The 16,783-nt window shown below is 39.3% G+C and overlaps 1 protein-coding gene across 1 annotated transcript; it reads right to left on the reverse strand.

Annotated features, from left to right (window-relative positions):
- Positions 1-3,732: 3,732 nt before the first annotated feature.
- Positions 3,733-4,665, reverse strand: LOC127694111 (olfactory receptor 1493). The gene has a single exon (XM_052195525.1). The coding sequence runs from the start codon at positions 4,663-4,665 to the stop codon at positions 3,733-3,735; it is 933 nt and encodes a 310-aa protein (XP_052051485.1).
- Between the last annotated feature and the right edge of the window lie 12,118 nt (positions 4,666-16,783).

The following is a 16,783-nucleotide window of genomic DNA, read 5'->3' on the forward strand; positions in this document are numbered from 1 at the left end:
GGAATTTCAATTCAAAGAACACACATTGTATGCACTCACTGAGAAGTGGATATTAGCCCAAAAGCTTGGAATGCCTAAGATACAATTCAAAGTCCATGTGGAGCTCAAGAAGAAAGAAGACAAAAGTGTTGTTACTTCAGTCCTTCTTAGAAGGGGGATCAAAATACCCATGGGAGGAGATTCAGAGACAAAGTGTGGAGCAAGGACTAAATGCCTAAAGCACTATACAGATTCAATGCAATACCCATCAAAATCCCAACTCAATTCTTCACAGAGTTAGAAAGAGCAATTATCAAATTCATCTGGAACAATAAAAAACCCAGGATAGCTAAAACTATTCTCAGCAACAAAAGAAAATCTGGGGGAATCAGTATCCCTGACCTCAAGCAATACTACAGAGCAATAGTGTTAAAAACTGCATGGTATTGGTACAGTGACAGGCAGGAGGATCAATGGAACAGGACTGAAGATCCAGAAATGAACCCACACACCTATGGCCACTTGATCCTCGACAAAGAGGCTGAAAACATCCAATGGAAAAAAGATAGCCTTTTCAACAAATGGTGCTGGTTCAACTGGAGGTCAGCATGCAGAAGAATGCGAATTGATCCATCCTTGTCTCCTTCTACTAAGCTCAAATCCAAATGGATCAAGGACCTCCACATAAAGCCAGACACTCTGAAGCTAATAGAAAAGAAACTGGGGAAGACCCTTGAGGACATCGGTACAGGGAGAAAGTTTCTGAACAGAACACCAATAGCGTATGCTCTAAGAGCAAGAATTGACAAATGGGACCTCATAAGGTTACAGAGTTTCTGTAAGGCAAAGGACACCATCAAGAGGACAGATCGGCAACCAACAAATTGGGAAAAGATCTTCACCAATCCTACATCAGATAGAGGGCTAATATCCAATATATATAAAGAACTCAAGAAGTTAGACTCCAGAAAACCGAACAACCCTATTAAAAAAATGGGGTACAGAGTTAAACAAAGAATTCTCACCTGAAGAACTTTGGATGGCAGAGAAGCATCTTAAAAAATGCTCAACTTCATTAGTCATTAGGGAAATGCAAATCAAAACAACCCTAAGATTTCATCTTACACCAGTCAGAATGGCTAAGATTAAAAATTCAGGAGACAGCAGGTGTTGGAGAGGATGTGGAGAAAGAGGAACACTCCTCCACTGCTGGTGGGGTTGCAAATTGGTACAACCACTCTGGAAATCAGTCTGGCGGTTCCTCCGAAAACTGGGCACCTCACTTCCAGAAGATCCTGCTATACCACTCCTGGGCATATATCCAGAGGATTCCCCACCATGTAATAAAGATACATGCTCTACTATGTTCATAGCAGCCCTATTTATAATTGCCAGATGCTGGAAAGAACCCAGGTATCCCTCAACAGAAGAGTGGATGCAAAAAATGTGGTATATCTACACAATGGAGTACTATTCAGCCATTAGAAACAATGAATTCATGAAATTCTTAGGCAAATGGATGGAGCTAGAGAACATCATACTAAGTGAGGTAACCCAGACTCAAAAGGTGAATCATGGTATGCACTCACTAATAAGTGGTTATTAACCTAGAAAACTGGAATACCCAAAACATAATCCACACATCAAATGAGATACAAGAAGAAACGAGGAGTGGCCCCTGGTTCTGGAAAGACTCAGTGAAACAGTATTCGGCAAAACCAGAACGGGGAAGTGGGAAGGGGTGGGAGGGAGGACAGGGGAAGAGAAGGGGACTTACGGGACTTTCGGGGAGTGGGGGGGCTAGAAAAGGGGAAATCATTTGAAATGTAAATAAATTATATCGAATAAAAAAAATAAATAAAAAAAAAGAAAGAACAAAAAAAAAAAAAAAAAAAAAAAAGGAAAGGCCATTTTGAGACTTCCCCTCCTGGGGATTCATCCTATATACAGTTACCAAACCCAGATACCATTGTACATGCCAGCAAGGGCCAGCTGACAGGAGCCTGATATATATGTTTCCTGAGAGTTTCTTTCAGTGCCTGACAAAAACAGAAGTTGATGCTCACAGCTGACCAATGGATTGAGCACAGGGTCCCCAATGGAGGAGCTAGAGAAAGGACCCAAGTAGCTGAAAGGGGTTGCAGTCCTAAGGAAGGAACAACAATATGAACCAACTAGTAACTCCAGAGTTTCCAGGGACTAAACCACCAACCAAGGAGTACACATGGAAGGATTCATGACTCCAGCCACATATGTAGCAGAGAATGTCCTTTTCAGACATCAATGAGAGCAGGGCAGGGGTCATGGGTCCTGTAAAGTTTTGATGCACTAGGGGAATGCCAGGACAGGAAAGCAGGAGTGGGTGGGTTGGTGAGCAAGAGGAAGGGAAATGGGATAGGGGATGTTAGGAGGGGAAACAAGGAAAGGGTATAACATTTGAAATGTAAATAAAGTAAATATCTAATAAAAATAAAAATAAAAATTACAAAAAGCAGGAATTTAATTTCTTTGGCAGGATCTCACTTTGTGTCTCAGGTCGGCCTCACAAGGTCTTACTATAGCTATGCTGATCTCACATAACTATGCTGATCACACAGGTTTGCACTATGCAACTTGGACTGACCTTACATTTACACTGCTGATTCTGCCAGAACCTCATGAGTGCTTAGGTCTCAGGCACAATTTATCACATTGGGCTCAATTTCTAATATTTTTGCTCAGTTCTCCAGTTAACTTCTCTTGTTCCCTACCTCCTATTCTTCTCTTTACACCCACTTTCACTCTGACACAGAGTGTCATCACCTCCCAAAGACAATAGAGAAAATAAGTGTACCTGGGTTATTCCATGTCACAGAGAAGCAAAAAATAAAGAAAATCTCTTTATTCTATAGAAATGAGGCAAAATAGTAAAATTGGTCTACAGTCTCACACATGCTCATCTATTGGCCCTCTATGTCAGATGGGCAGTCACTTCACCTAGCATTCTTCAGACTTTGAAACTAAACCTTCTTTATCTCCTTGAGATTGTCACAAGGGTAAAAAAGGCCATCTACTATAAATAGATGGTTTACAAAATAAAATATGAAACATCCATGAAGCATTATCAGTTTCTCTCTTTCTTCTTTCCCTCATCTTAGAGAAATAAATACAATTGAATGGTGACTGGTTACTAATCAATTTCAAATAAATCAATGTCAAAATTTATAAAAGTGACAACATTGTACAAAAAAATTCCTCCAGAATGGTTTAGGGTCAAGACTAGTCACAAATAATAACATGTATTGGAAAAGAATTAAAGGATCTAAGAGAAAATATTATGTCAATGTAAGTGTGGGAAAATTGATAGAAGGAAGTTGGGTGGTGGAGATGTTTCATTGTTATTGAGTGTAATAAATCCATTACTTAATTGATTTTAATTGAAACATCAGTGAAATTGGAAGTCAGGGAAAATAATAAAAAGTTGCAGTAACTTAAGAGGAACAGAGACTAAATGAGACAGTACCTCATCCACGACGCATTTCTAGGATCATTTATGCAAGGTAAGAAGGAAAATGTAGCCAGATATCCAAGACAATCTTCCTTATTTTGTCTACTATGCTAAACTTTCTCTCTTGTGTATTGAATGGTTATATAGTATAGTTATATAGTTTGACCTTTCATGTAGGCCATATGATGAGGGACAGTGTCTGATATAGAATATTAATATCCATACATTAATTTCATAAATGCAGGTAGCAATCACAACTGCTGCCATTACAGAGAGATTTTCTTACTGTAGATAACTCTTACTAGGGCCCTCTTCATATCTCTGTTTCTCAGGCTGTAGATGAATGGGTTCAGCATGGGAGTCACCACTGTGTACATCATGGCCATGGCACTCTCCTTTACAGTGAAATTATTGCCTGATGGACATAAGTAGAGACCAATAACTGTCCCATAGAACAAAGATACCACAGATAAATGGGAACCACAGGTAGAGAACACTTTGTAGATGCCTTGGGTCGATGGAACCTTAAGAATGGAGGAAATAATACTTGCATAGGATATAACAATGAGGATGAATGGAATAATAACGACAAGCCCTCCCATGATAAATATTATCAACTCATTAACATAAGTGTCTGAGCACGCCAACTTTAGGAGAGCAAACAGGTCACAGAAAAAGTTGACGATCACATTGTTCTCACAAAAAGACAGTCTTGCTGCAAGCAGGGTGTGCATCATGGCATGAGATGATGTCAGTATCCAAAATAGCAGCACTAGACAAGTACAGAGCTTGGGACTCATGATTCTAGTGTACTGAAGAGGGAAGCAGATGGCCACATAGCGGTCATAGGCCATGGCCACAAGAATAAAGCTCCCAAGGTATCCAAACATCAGAAAGAAGAATATTTGTGTCAGGCAGCCTACATAGGGAATAGATGTGTCCTGGCTCTGCATGTTCTGCAGTAATTTGGGCATTGTGACAGAGGAAAAGCAGAGATCAGCAAAGGACAAGTTGCTGAGAAACAAGTACATTGGTGTGTGGAGATGGGAGTCCAGCCGAACAAGAATAATGATTAGCAGGTTTCCCAGAACAGTGGTGAGGTACATGGCCAGGAACAAGGCATAGAACAGGTGCCGGTGCTCTGGGGGAATGGGCAGGCCCAGGAGGAGGAACTGGGTGATTACAGTTTTGTTGTTCATTCTTCTTCTCCAGTATCCTAATGAGAAAATATCAGGATCTTTTAAATTTTTAAATAAATATATATCTAAGATATATATATATCTACAATAATGAATGTCATTATAGTAATTATACTCTCAGAACTCCTAATGTCTATAAGCATTACAAACATTAATGATTTTTTTCTAGCTACCTTTTGAATGTTTCTATCTCTCATCATTTTATAGACAAGCCCATGCCATGTCTAATAAGATATGGATGCTTTGCTCTCCTAATTCCTGCTCATCCTGGGTAATTACTTTTTATGACTGTAATTTCTTTTACATTATTTTGTATTTTGATGTTCTTGAAGAATTTCAAAGAACCTACACCAACTGGACCTAGGACTCCACACACATATGTATCAGATGTGCAGTTTGGTCTTCCTGAACAACTGGAATGGGGCCTATCCAAAAGTTGTTGCCTGTACATACAATGTAAGTGCCTAGCCTCACATAGCCAGGAAGTTCCAGAGCAGGGTGGGGATAACCAGAGGGACCTTTATCCACTAAGATGAGAAGGGGATGGGCAAAGAATTGTGGGAAGGAGTGACTGGGAGGGGAACAATGAGTGGTATGTAAAGAGAATAAGTAAACAATAAAATTAAATTAAATTTGTAAAAGACCTTATGATCATAGTTTATATTAATTTCAAGAAAATATCACAGCCGGGTGGTGGTGGTGCACGCCTTTAGTCCCAGCACTTGGGAGGCAGAGGGAGGAGGATTTATGAGTTCAAGGCCAGCCTGGTCTACATAGTGAGTTCCAGGACAGCCAGGGCTATACAGAGAAACCCTGTCTCGAAAAAACAAAACAAAACAAAACAAAACAAAACAAAACAAAACAAAACAAACAAGCAACCAAACCAAACAACAACAAAAAGAAAATATCACATGCTCCAATGTATTATGCTACCATTTCAAACTCAGACCTGTATGTCCCTTCGACATCCATCTTTCTGCTCCAGTGTTACCTATTATCTTCTGTCCATTGCACGTATAACAGGCAGCAGAAAATCAAAAATCCCTAAGTTAAATTCCCTGCATAATTTAGTTAATTTCCTAAAGCATTCCCCATACTACTACCTATGCCAGCTATCATAGTATAACCAAAGAAATTGAGGTTTGAGTTAGATTTATGTGAATTTCCATTCTTTCGTTTTTTAAATTAAACTGCTATCATGAATTATCCAGAGTCTCTCCTCCATTCTCCTCCTATTTCATTCTTTCTTCTCCCTCCTCCTTCAACATGCTTCATTTAAACTGGGGCATCCTAACAGAGGAGTTTCTTCACTTCTTTCTGATTCATTTTTTAGATCACCACTATAGCTATGAGGATAAGAAAGTTCCTATCAGGGATGCCAATGCTCTTTCATTATCTCATAGGTGCCATTCATAAATCTCACATGGTCCCAAATGCTTTTGTCTCCTCATTCAATTCTATGGTCAATCTCTTCCTGTCCCACATTTTTTTAGTTCCTCCTCCATCCTCTCTTGACTTTAACTCTCCCCCATTTTCCCCCTTCTGCTGGACATTCTCATATATCAGGCTTATTGCTTATTACATATTCAGCTAAATGTATTCTGTATCTCTGTACTACATAAGATATTCCCCCATATTCCCCAGCAACCTATACATATCCCACATAATTAATACTTTAGTCACTGCTTTAAGGTATCTTCATCAGTTGTAAGCTATACACAGGAATGGTCACATATGCCTCATTCTATTTGGTTCTTTACAATCTTTCTTAATTTCCAACTGAGACCTAATGATAGTCATAATGCATAAATTTGGCCAGTGAATGTTTCTTACCCACTTATCAAACTAATACAGATTGCTTTAACTTAAAATGTAGAAACATTTGCATTTAAATAGAAAGTCTTGAATACTTAGATATAAATTCTAAACTGGTGAGAATTTGGCAGAGATTTAATGTACTTCTTCAGTGTTAGAGTTAATCATTTACAATCTCAGTAATACTAGTGACTGCAAATAATACTCCTATGTTTTAATCTACATAATATTATAGATATTGGTGTAGAATACAAATAGAATGAGACATTTTATGAATTATAAAAAAGTAACAAGTTATTTGAGTAATTCTGCGATGTCTATACTGTATATGATGTTGAATTTCTATATCAAGTGGGTTAAACACTGATGCTGATTTGGAAAAGTCCTGGTTCCTATGTAGATAGTCTCTAAATGTCATTAAAATATCTAGACATTGGGTAAAGTAACTCACACTTCACCACATGGTAAGCTTCATGCATTCATGAATGACTTAGGAGGAAAGACATTTAAGTGAGAAAAATGTTGCATCTTCTGCCTTAGATACATGGTTAATTAGATAATGTTCACTCTTATTAGGGATTCCAATATTCTAGGCAGTTCTTCAAATGTACTTATTAGTCTATAATACCAGGCAATGTATATGCTCATGAAATTCTTGGGTGCACACACACACACACACACACACACACACACACGTGTCATTCTAAAATTCTGGGCAGCTCTGGCTAAGGAATTTATTGCATCTCTTAAAGCTGACAAAACAGGAGAGACTTCAAGAGATCTAAGCATCTTTATCTGAAATGCTCTAACCTAATCTGACTGCTTACACCTTCACAAACATACACATTTATTGCAGCTGACATCAGAGTTTGTACACTTAGATATTATAGATTAGTATTACAAAAGAGAAACTGTAGGAAAAAATCATGCACCATTGAATATGATTTCCTTATATATTCCTGGCTGGCCTCAAACCTTTAACTCACCTGCCTCTGATTCCTGAGTACTGCGATGACAGACAGGTGGCAGAGTGACCAAGTTTCTCCTTCTCTGTAATTGAACAGTCCCTTTGTTTTATGGAGTCAAGCTTTGAAAAGAACCAGAGAAACCACCAGCAACTCTTACCACTGAGGGGTCAATGAAATTCAGAAAAGTCTTTAGATGTTAAGCCCCAAGTTCTCAAATAAAACAGCATATGGAAATGACAAGGATTATGCTTCTAACATTTTGTTCACCTGCATATATGTTTGGAATCTGCGAATCACTGAGTTTCATTGAGGAGACTTAATTATATAGTTACGTGAACACCTAGATGATAATGTCATTCTCATTGAACTACATTTATGACAAATCACATACATTGCCAGTAAAAAAATTTTTGAACATATACACATAAAATAATCATTACCTGGGGAGGACAAAGTTCAGAGTTTGTTAAGATGCCACAAGTGGAAGTATAATAAACCACCCTTCAGTACTATAGCACTGAACTCCACCTCACAGGGCTGTGTTGAAATGGTATGCTACAGAGAAAAAGGACATAATAAGTGATTGGAATGAAGGCATTAATATGAATGGTATACATGATGAAAATGAAACAAATACTAACACAGTATGAGGATGTCTTGGAAGACAGAGAAAAGAAGAAAGTTATCGTATCTGGAAAACTGTCCTGGAAAACACAGGACATTGAATTGACATCAAGATACCTGTTTTGTTTTTCCCCGACTATGCCAACTCTGCTGAAGCTCAGTCATAGGTTTTGCTTTATGATCCCACTCACCTTCAATTTATTTGTGAACACTGGGGTAGCAACCTGTGTAATCATCACTTATCTGCATCATCCCTACCCACATCCCTGCTGCCATCCCTGGGCCTTAGGTGCCCAGCATCCCAGAGGAGACCAAATCCTCTATAAGCAATTAAATACATAAGAATTACTCACGACCTTTCTGGGACCAATTAACCTCAGAGATCACTAGTGGAAACCAGTTTTAGTCACTGATCACTATTTGCTACACATAGGTAAATGTAGAATTTAAATAACAATAAACTAACCTAATACATAAATAGCAGCAAAAAGAAAGCCAACAAATATCAATAGATGCATACACATTTCTTCTACAGGTAATCAGCATGGCTTCTGTTGACTTTGTTAACAGGGAAAGGAAAAAGGGTAACTGAAAAAAAAATCCCACATTATCAGGGATTTTATGATTATTAATGACTTAAAGTGTTTCACACAACGAAACTTGGCATAAGACACTGTGGGACCATGAAAGGCACTCTGTTTCCTGGTGTAGCTAGGTTTAAACCCTGAGGAGACCCACTAGATAATTCTGCAAGGAACAGAAAGGTCAGTTTGCCATACTCTCAGACACTAGGCTCCTGACATGAGGCCCCAGCTCCATAATTCTGTGGTCATCAGTCATGTAGGACAATGCCCCAAGCTCCTGGTATTCCCTCTGAACTCCACCCCCACAGTTACCTGGCAACAACCAGGTGGGCCTGGCCCACTATGAAAGGGGATGTTTGCCCCCTTCTCACTCTCTTACTCTCTTGCCTCTCATCTCATTCTCCCTCTCCCTTGCCCTCTTGGCCCCTTCTCCCTCTTCCCTCTCTCCACATGGCCATGGTTGGCTTCTAGGCTTCTACTTTTCACTCATCACAACTCTCCACCAACAATAAACATCTGGACCCACTATGCTGGAACAATGGAGCAGGTCTCCTTCTCAAGAGTTGTGTCTAATCTCCCTCAGGGCAACCTCTCTGCTCTTCCAGCCAAGGTCACCACCAAGCCAAGTGGAGCAGCCAAACAAGCCAAGGACACTTGTCCCTGTAAGAACCAGTGGGAGATCTGCTTTTCCTCTTTCCCCTTTTTCTCAAGTTATGTTTCATTTTTCTTTTTTTAAATTAGATGTATTCTTTATTCCTTTTCTGGTTCCCCCAACCCACCCCCAAAATCCCATAAGCCACCTCCTCTCCCCCTGTTCCCCAATTAACCCTCTCCTGCTTCCCTGTCTTGGTATTCCCTTCACTGCTGCAAGGCATTGAGCCTTTCCAGGACCAAGAGCCTCTCCTCCCTTTGGTGTCTAACAAGGCCTTCCTCTGCTGCCTATGCTTCTGGAGCCATGGGTAACTCCACCTGTACTCTTTGTTTGATGGTCTCGTCTCTGGGAGCTCTGGGAGTACTGGGCAACTCAAAATGTTGTTCCTTCTACGGCACTACAAACCCCTTTAGCTCCTTGGGTCCTTTCTCTAGTTCCTCCACTGGGGACCCTGTGCTCAGCTCAATGGCTGGCTGAGAGTGCCCCCCTCTGTATTTGTCATGCATTAGCAGAGCCTCCCAGGTGACAGCTATATCTGGCTTCAATCAGCAAGTACAAGTATTGGATATTAGCCCTCTGTCAGATGTAGGGTTGATAAAAATCTTTTCCCAAGTTTTTAGTTGCTATTTTGTCCTTTACTTTACAGAAACTTTGAAATTTTATGAGTTCCCATTTGTCTCTTCTTGATCTTAGAGCATAGGGTATTGGTGTTCTGTTCAAGAAATTTTCTCCTGTGCCCATGTGTTCAAGGCTCTTCACCAGTTTCTTTTCTATTAGTTTCAGTGTGTCTGGTTTTATGTGGAGGTTCTTGGTCCACTTGGACTTGAGCTTAGTTTAAGGAGATAAGAATGGATTGATTTGCATTTTTCTACATGCAGTTTCTTTTCTATTAGTTGCAGTGTGTCTGGTTTTATGTGGAGGTCCTTGGTCCACTTGGACTTGAGCTTAGTATAAGGAGATAAGAATGGATTGATTTGCATTCTTCTACATGCAGTTTCTTTTCTATTAGTTTCAGTGTGTCTGGTTTTATGTTGAGGTCCTTGGTTGATTTGGACTTGAGCTTAGTATAAGGAGATAACAATAGATTGATTTGCATTCTTCTGCATGCTAGCTGCTAGTTGATCTAGCACCATTTGTTGAAAAGGCTATCTTTTTTCCAATAGATGCATTTAGCTCCTTTGTCAAAGATCAAGTGACCAAGTGTGGGTTCATTTCTGGGTCTTCAATTCTATTCCATTGATCTACCTGCCTGTCACTGTACCAATACCGTACAGTTTTTTTTTTTTTTTAACATTATTGCTCTGTAGTATTGCTTGAGGTCTAGGATGCTGATTCCTCCAGAAGTTCTTTCTGTTGAGAATAGTTTTCGCTATCCTTGGCTTTTGTTATTCCAGATGAATTTATGAATTGCTCTTTCTAACTCTTTGGAGAATTGAGTTGGAATTTTGATGGGAATTGCATTGAATCTGTAGATTGCTTTTGGCCAGATGGCCGTTTTTGCTATATTAATCCTGCCAATCCACAAGCATTAGAGCTCTTTCCATCTTCTGAGATCTATTTCTTTCTTCAGAGACTTGAAGTTCTTGTCATATGAATTTTTCACTTGTTTGGTGAGAATCACACCAAGATACTTTATATTGTTTGTGACTATTGTGAAGGGTGTTATTTCCCTAATTTATTTTTCAGCCTGTTTATCCTTTGAGTATAGGAAGGCTACTCATTTGTTTGAGTTGATTTTATAACCGGTCACTTTGCTGAAGTTGTTTATCAGCTGTAGGAGTTCTCTGGTGGAGTTTTTTTGGGTCACATAAGTATACTATCATATCATCTGCAAATAGTGATAATTTGACTTCTTCCTTTCCAATTTGTATCCCTTTGACCTCCTTATGTTGTTTAATTGCTCAATCTAGAACTTAAAGTACTATATTGAAAAGATATGGAGAAAGGGGGCAGCCTTGTCTACTCCCTAATTTTAGTGGAATTGCTTCACCTTTCTCTCCATTTAGTTTGATGTTGGCTACAAGTGTGCTGTATATTACTTTTACTATGTTTAGTTTGGGCCTTGAATTACTGTTTTATCCAAGACTTTTACCATGAAAGATTGCTGAATTTTGTCAAATGCTTTTTCAGCATCTAATGAAATGACCATGTGTTTTTGTCTTTGAGGTTGTTTATGTAGTAGATTGCATTAATGGATTACTGTATATTGAACCATCCCTGCATCCCTGGGATGAAGCCTACTTGATCATGGTGAATGTTGTTTTGATGTGTTCTTGTATTCGATTGGCAAGAATTTTATTGAGTATTTTTGCGTAGATATTAATAAGGGATATTGGCCTGTAGTTCTCTTTCTTTGTTGGATCTTTTTGTGGTTTTGGTATCAGCATAACTGTGGTTTCATAGAACAAGTTGGGTAGTATTCCTTTTGTTTCTATTTCATGGAATAATTTGAAGAGTAGTGGTGTTAGGTCTTTTTTGAAGGTCTGATAGAATTCTGCCCTAAAACCATCTGGTCCTGTGATTTTTTTGGTTGGAAGACTTTCTATGACACCTTCTATTTCTTTGGGGGTTATGGGACTATTTAGATGATCTATTTGATCCTAATTTAATTTTGGTATTTTGTATCTGTCTAGGAAATTGTCCATTTCCTCCAGATTTTCCAGTTGTGTTGCATATAGGCTTTTGTAGTAGGATCTGATGATTTTCTGAATTTCCTCAGCTTCTGTTGTTATATCTCCCTTTTCATTTCTAAGTTTGTTAATTTGGATACTGTCTCTGTGCCCTTTTGTTAGTCTGGCTAAAGGTTTATCTATCTTGTTGATTTTCTCAAAGAACCAGCTCCTGGTTTTGTTAATTCTTTGTATGGTTCTCTTTGTTTCTACTTGATTGATTCCAGCCCTGAGTTTGATGATTTCCTGTCTTGTACTACTCCTGGGTGAATTAGCTTCTTTTTGTTCCAGGGCTTTCAGGTGTGCCGTTAAGCTGCTAGTGTATGCTCTCTCCAGTTTCTTTTTGGAGGCACTCAGGGCTATGAGTTTTCCTCTTAGCACTTCTTTCATTGTGTCCCATAGATTTGGGTATGTTGTGTCTTTGCTTTCATTAAATTCTAGAAAGTCTTTTATTTCTTTCTTTATTTCTTCTTTGGCCAAGGTATCATTAAGTAGAATATTATTCAGCCTCTATGTGTATGTATGCTTTCTGTTGTTTTTGTTGCTAAAGAAGACCACTCTTAATCCATAGTGATCTGACAGGAGGCATGGGATTAGTTTGATCTTATATTTGTTGAGGTCTGTCTTGTGACCAATTTTATGGTCGATTTTGGAGAAGGTACCATGAGGTGCTGAGAAAAAGGTCTTTTGCTTTAGGATGAAATGTTCTCTATATATCTGTTAAATCCAGTTGGTTCAATGCTTCAATTAGTTTCACTGTGTCCCTGTTTAGTTTCTGTTTTCTTGATCTGTCCATTGAGGAGAGTGGAGTGTTGAAATCACCAACAATCATTGTGTTAGGTGCAATGTGTGCTTTGAGCTTTACTAAAGTTTCTTTTATGAATGAGGGTGCCTTTGCATTTGGAGCATAGATGTTCAAAATGGAGAGTTCTTGTTGTATTTTTCCCTTGACCAGTAAGAAGTGTCCTTCCATGTCTCTTTTGATGACTTTAGATTGAAAGTCAATTTTATCTGATATTAGAATTGCTACTCCGGCTTGTTTCCTAAGACCATTTGCTTGTAAAATTGTTTGCCAGGCTTTTTCTCTAAGGTAGTGTTTGTCTTTGACACTGAGGTGTGTTTCCTGTAAAGCAGAAAAATGTGGGGTCTTGTTTACATATCAAGACTTTTAGTCTATGTCTTTTTATTGGGGAATTGAGTCCATTGATGTTAAGAGATATTAAGGAATAGTGATTATTACTTTTTGTCATTTTTTGATGTTATTTTTATTTTTAAGTGGTTATCTTCTTTTGGATTTGATGAAAGGAGTTTACTATCTTGCTTTTTCCAAGGTGTAGTTTCCCTCCTTGTATTGGTGTTTTCCACCTATTATCCTTTGTAGGGCTGGGTTTGTGGAAAGATATTATGTAAATTTGGTTTTATCATGGAATATCTTGGTTTCTCCATCTATGGTGATTGAGAGTTTTGCTGGGTATAATAGTCTTGGCTGGCATTTGTGTTCTCTTAGAGTCTGTATGAGATCTGCCAAGGATCTTCTAGCTTTCATGGTTTCTGTTGAGAAGTCTGCTGTAATTCTAATAGGTCCTCCTTTATATGTTACTTGGCCTTTTTCTCTTACTGCTCTTAATATTCTTTCTTTGTTTAGTACATTTGGGGTTTTGATTATTATGTGATGGGAGGTCTTTCTGCCAGTCTATTTGGAGTTCAGTAGGCTTCTTGTATATTCATGGACAACTCTCTCTTTAGGTTATGGAAGTTTTCTTCCACAATTTTGTTGAAGATATTTGCTGGCCCTTTAAGTTGTAAATCTTTACTCTCATCTATACCTATAATCCTTAGGTTTGGTCTTCTCATTGTTTCCTGGATTTCCTGGATCTTTTGGGTTACAAGCTTTTGCTTTTTGCATTTTCTTTGACTATTGAGTCTATGGTTTCTATGGTATTTTTGGCATCTGAGATTCTTTGTTCTATCTCTTGTATTCTGTTGTTGTTATTTGCATCTATGGCCTTTGATTTCTTCCCAAGGTTTTCTACCTCCAAAGCTGTCTCCTTTTGTTATTTTTATCTCCAAAGCTGTGTCTCCCTGTCTTAGTTGTTTCTACTTCTATTTTTAGATCCTAGATGGTATTGCTCAGTTTCTTCACTTGTTTGTGTTTTCCTGTATTTCTTTAATAGATTTTGTGTTTCCTCTTTCATGACTTCTACCTGTTGACTCAATTTCTCCTGCATTTCTTTAAGTGATTTTTGTGTTTTCTCTTTATTGACTTCTATCTGCTGACCCATATTCTCCTGAATTTCTTTAAGTGATTTTTTTTATGTTTCCATTGTAAGTGCTTCTAACTTAGTCATGTTCCCCTGTATTTCTTTAAGAGATTTGTTTAAGTCCTTTTTTGTGTTCCTCTAACAGCATCATGACCAGTGATTTTAAATCCAAATCTTGTTTTTCGGATGTGTTGGGGTATCCAGGATTTGCTGTTGTATAATTGGGTTTAGGTGCTGTGATATTGCCTTGATTTCTGTTAGTAACGTTCCTGTGTTTGCCTTTTGCCATCTGGTTATCCCTGGCATTAGTTGGTCCTGTTGTCACTGGTTGGGGTTTGGATCTCCTGTGGGCCTGTAAAGCTATTTCCATACCCCTAGATGACTGTGTTTCCCCTGGCACAGATTGCTGCTGTGCTTCCCTATTCTTGGGTGCCGTTGGAGCCCTAGTGTGCCTTGTCCCAAGCAATTCTATACTCAGCTTGTCTTTGTGTACCTGGTGTTACCTGTCTGGTCTGCACAGTCGTGAAGATGGTGAGTGCTGTGAGGACCCCATCTAAGCCCTGATCACTCTGTAGGGCAAACAGCCCAGGACAGGGCTTGCTGCTGGATTTCAAATGTTCTGCTGATGCTGGTTCTCAAATGCCCCGCTTCTACTGAATAAACTGCTCTTGTTCGTTCTCAAGAGACTATCAGGAAGAAGAATCTTCCCCGTGTCAGATGTGGCACAGGTCTACCACATTTGATGGAAAGGGGCAGTGGCGATTAACCTGCTCCTGCCAGTTCTCTAGAGAGTATCAGGAAGTGGGATCTTCCCCATGTCAGATGTGGCACAGGTCTCTGGCTGAGCTGGCTGCTTGGCCACAGGAGCCAAGATGGTGGAGACCTCAGAACGCCAGGCTCCCTTTGACCGCATGACTCCCTGCAGGTCAGATGATCCCCCTGCAGGACTGGCCCAGACACCTGTAGAGCTCCCCAGCTCCCTAGCGCAAAAGGAACCCAGGCAGGATGTTTCCTGAGCAATTCTTCACTCTGGTGTCCTCTGAGTATCTGGCTGAGCTGACCACTTTGTCACAGGATCCAAGATGCTGGCGACCTTGGACCTGGTCTCTGTCTAACCTCGGGACTCCCTGAAGGTCAGATGCTTCCCTGCAGGATACCTGCCCAGGCAGCTGTAGAGCTGCCCAGATCCCACGTGCAAAAGGAACCCAGGCAGGCTGTGTCCAATCGACCCCCCACTCCTGTGTTCCCTGCGCACCCGACTGAGCTGGCTGCTTGGCCACAGTAGCCAAGATGGTCATAAAACAATTTTTTATGCTTAAGGCTTAGGAAGAGTCAAGAGACTGGGTAAAAAGATTGTAAGACCCAGAGGGCCAGGAAATCTTCTGTGGATTGTGTCTTCTAGAAAACGTTTCCTAAACAAGGCTTGAACAATAACAATATCAGTAGATATGGAAGGGGGAACATCTTATAGAGTGAAATCCCTAGACAAAGAATTACAAGCTGAAAACCCCTACTTAACCATAAGTCACACAAGAAAGAAGAGCAGATATAAGGAGGAGTTAAGGGAGGATACATCAGTCTCCTTGGGAAAAAGCAATAAAATAGGTTTTGAGAGTGAACTGGGGTTGGGTAGAGATGGAAACAGAAGGGATGTTAAGGTGGGATAGAATGAGAGAATACTGTGAGATGACTGGAATTGGAGGACGTTTGGGAGTGATGTGGAATCATCAGAGGAAACATTCTGGGATCTGTGAGAGTGATAGTAGTAAAAAGTCCTAGTAATGGGGGATACAGACCCTGAACCCCACCTGCAAGATGCGTTCTGGTGATGGTGGCACAGAACTTGTGGTAGTGGCCAAGCAATGGCTGGTCTAACTTGAGGCCCTTGCCAGAGAAGGAGCCCATGTCTGATACAGCCTGTATGTGTAGAAATTGAAGCATTAATTAAAAAATAAGATGTAGATAAATCCATAAAATAATTCTACTGCACATTTAAAGAAGAACTAAAACTTATAATTCTTCAACCACCATACAAAATAAATACAAGGGGAACTTCAGAACTCTAACAAAGGCATTATTACTCTACTATCAAAATCAGATGAAAATTCAACAAAAAAGAGCAAAAAGGACCATTATTCATTATAATCACAGAAGTAAAATTTTCTCAACCCAATACTTACAAGTAGGATATAGGAACACATTCAAAAGACCACTCACTATGATCTAGTTGGTTTCAACTCAAAGATGCAGGAATGGTTAGACATTTGTAAACCAACAATGGATTTAAAGTCAAAATTTACAAGATCATCTCAATCATTGTGTAAAAGGTCTTTGACAAAATCCAACATGCTTTTATGGTAAAAGTCTAATAGAGAATAGGATTGAGAGAATAATTTAATACAATAATGGCTATATATGGAAAACCCATGGCTGACACCATGTTAAATTGAGAAATATTGAAGCATTTACATTGAAATCAGAAACAAAAGAGTATTGCCTATTATCTCTACTCTCATTCAATGTAGTGCTTGAAGTTAGCTAGAGC

The sequence above is a fragment of the Apodemus sylvaticus genome, chromosome 10 (assembly GCF_947179515.1).
Source record: "Apodemus sylvaticus chromosome 10, mApoSyl1.1, whole genome shotgun sequence".
NCBI classification, from domain to species: Eukaryota; Metazoa; Chordata; class Mammalia; order Rodentia; family Muridae; genus Apodemus; species Apodemus sylvaticus.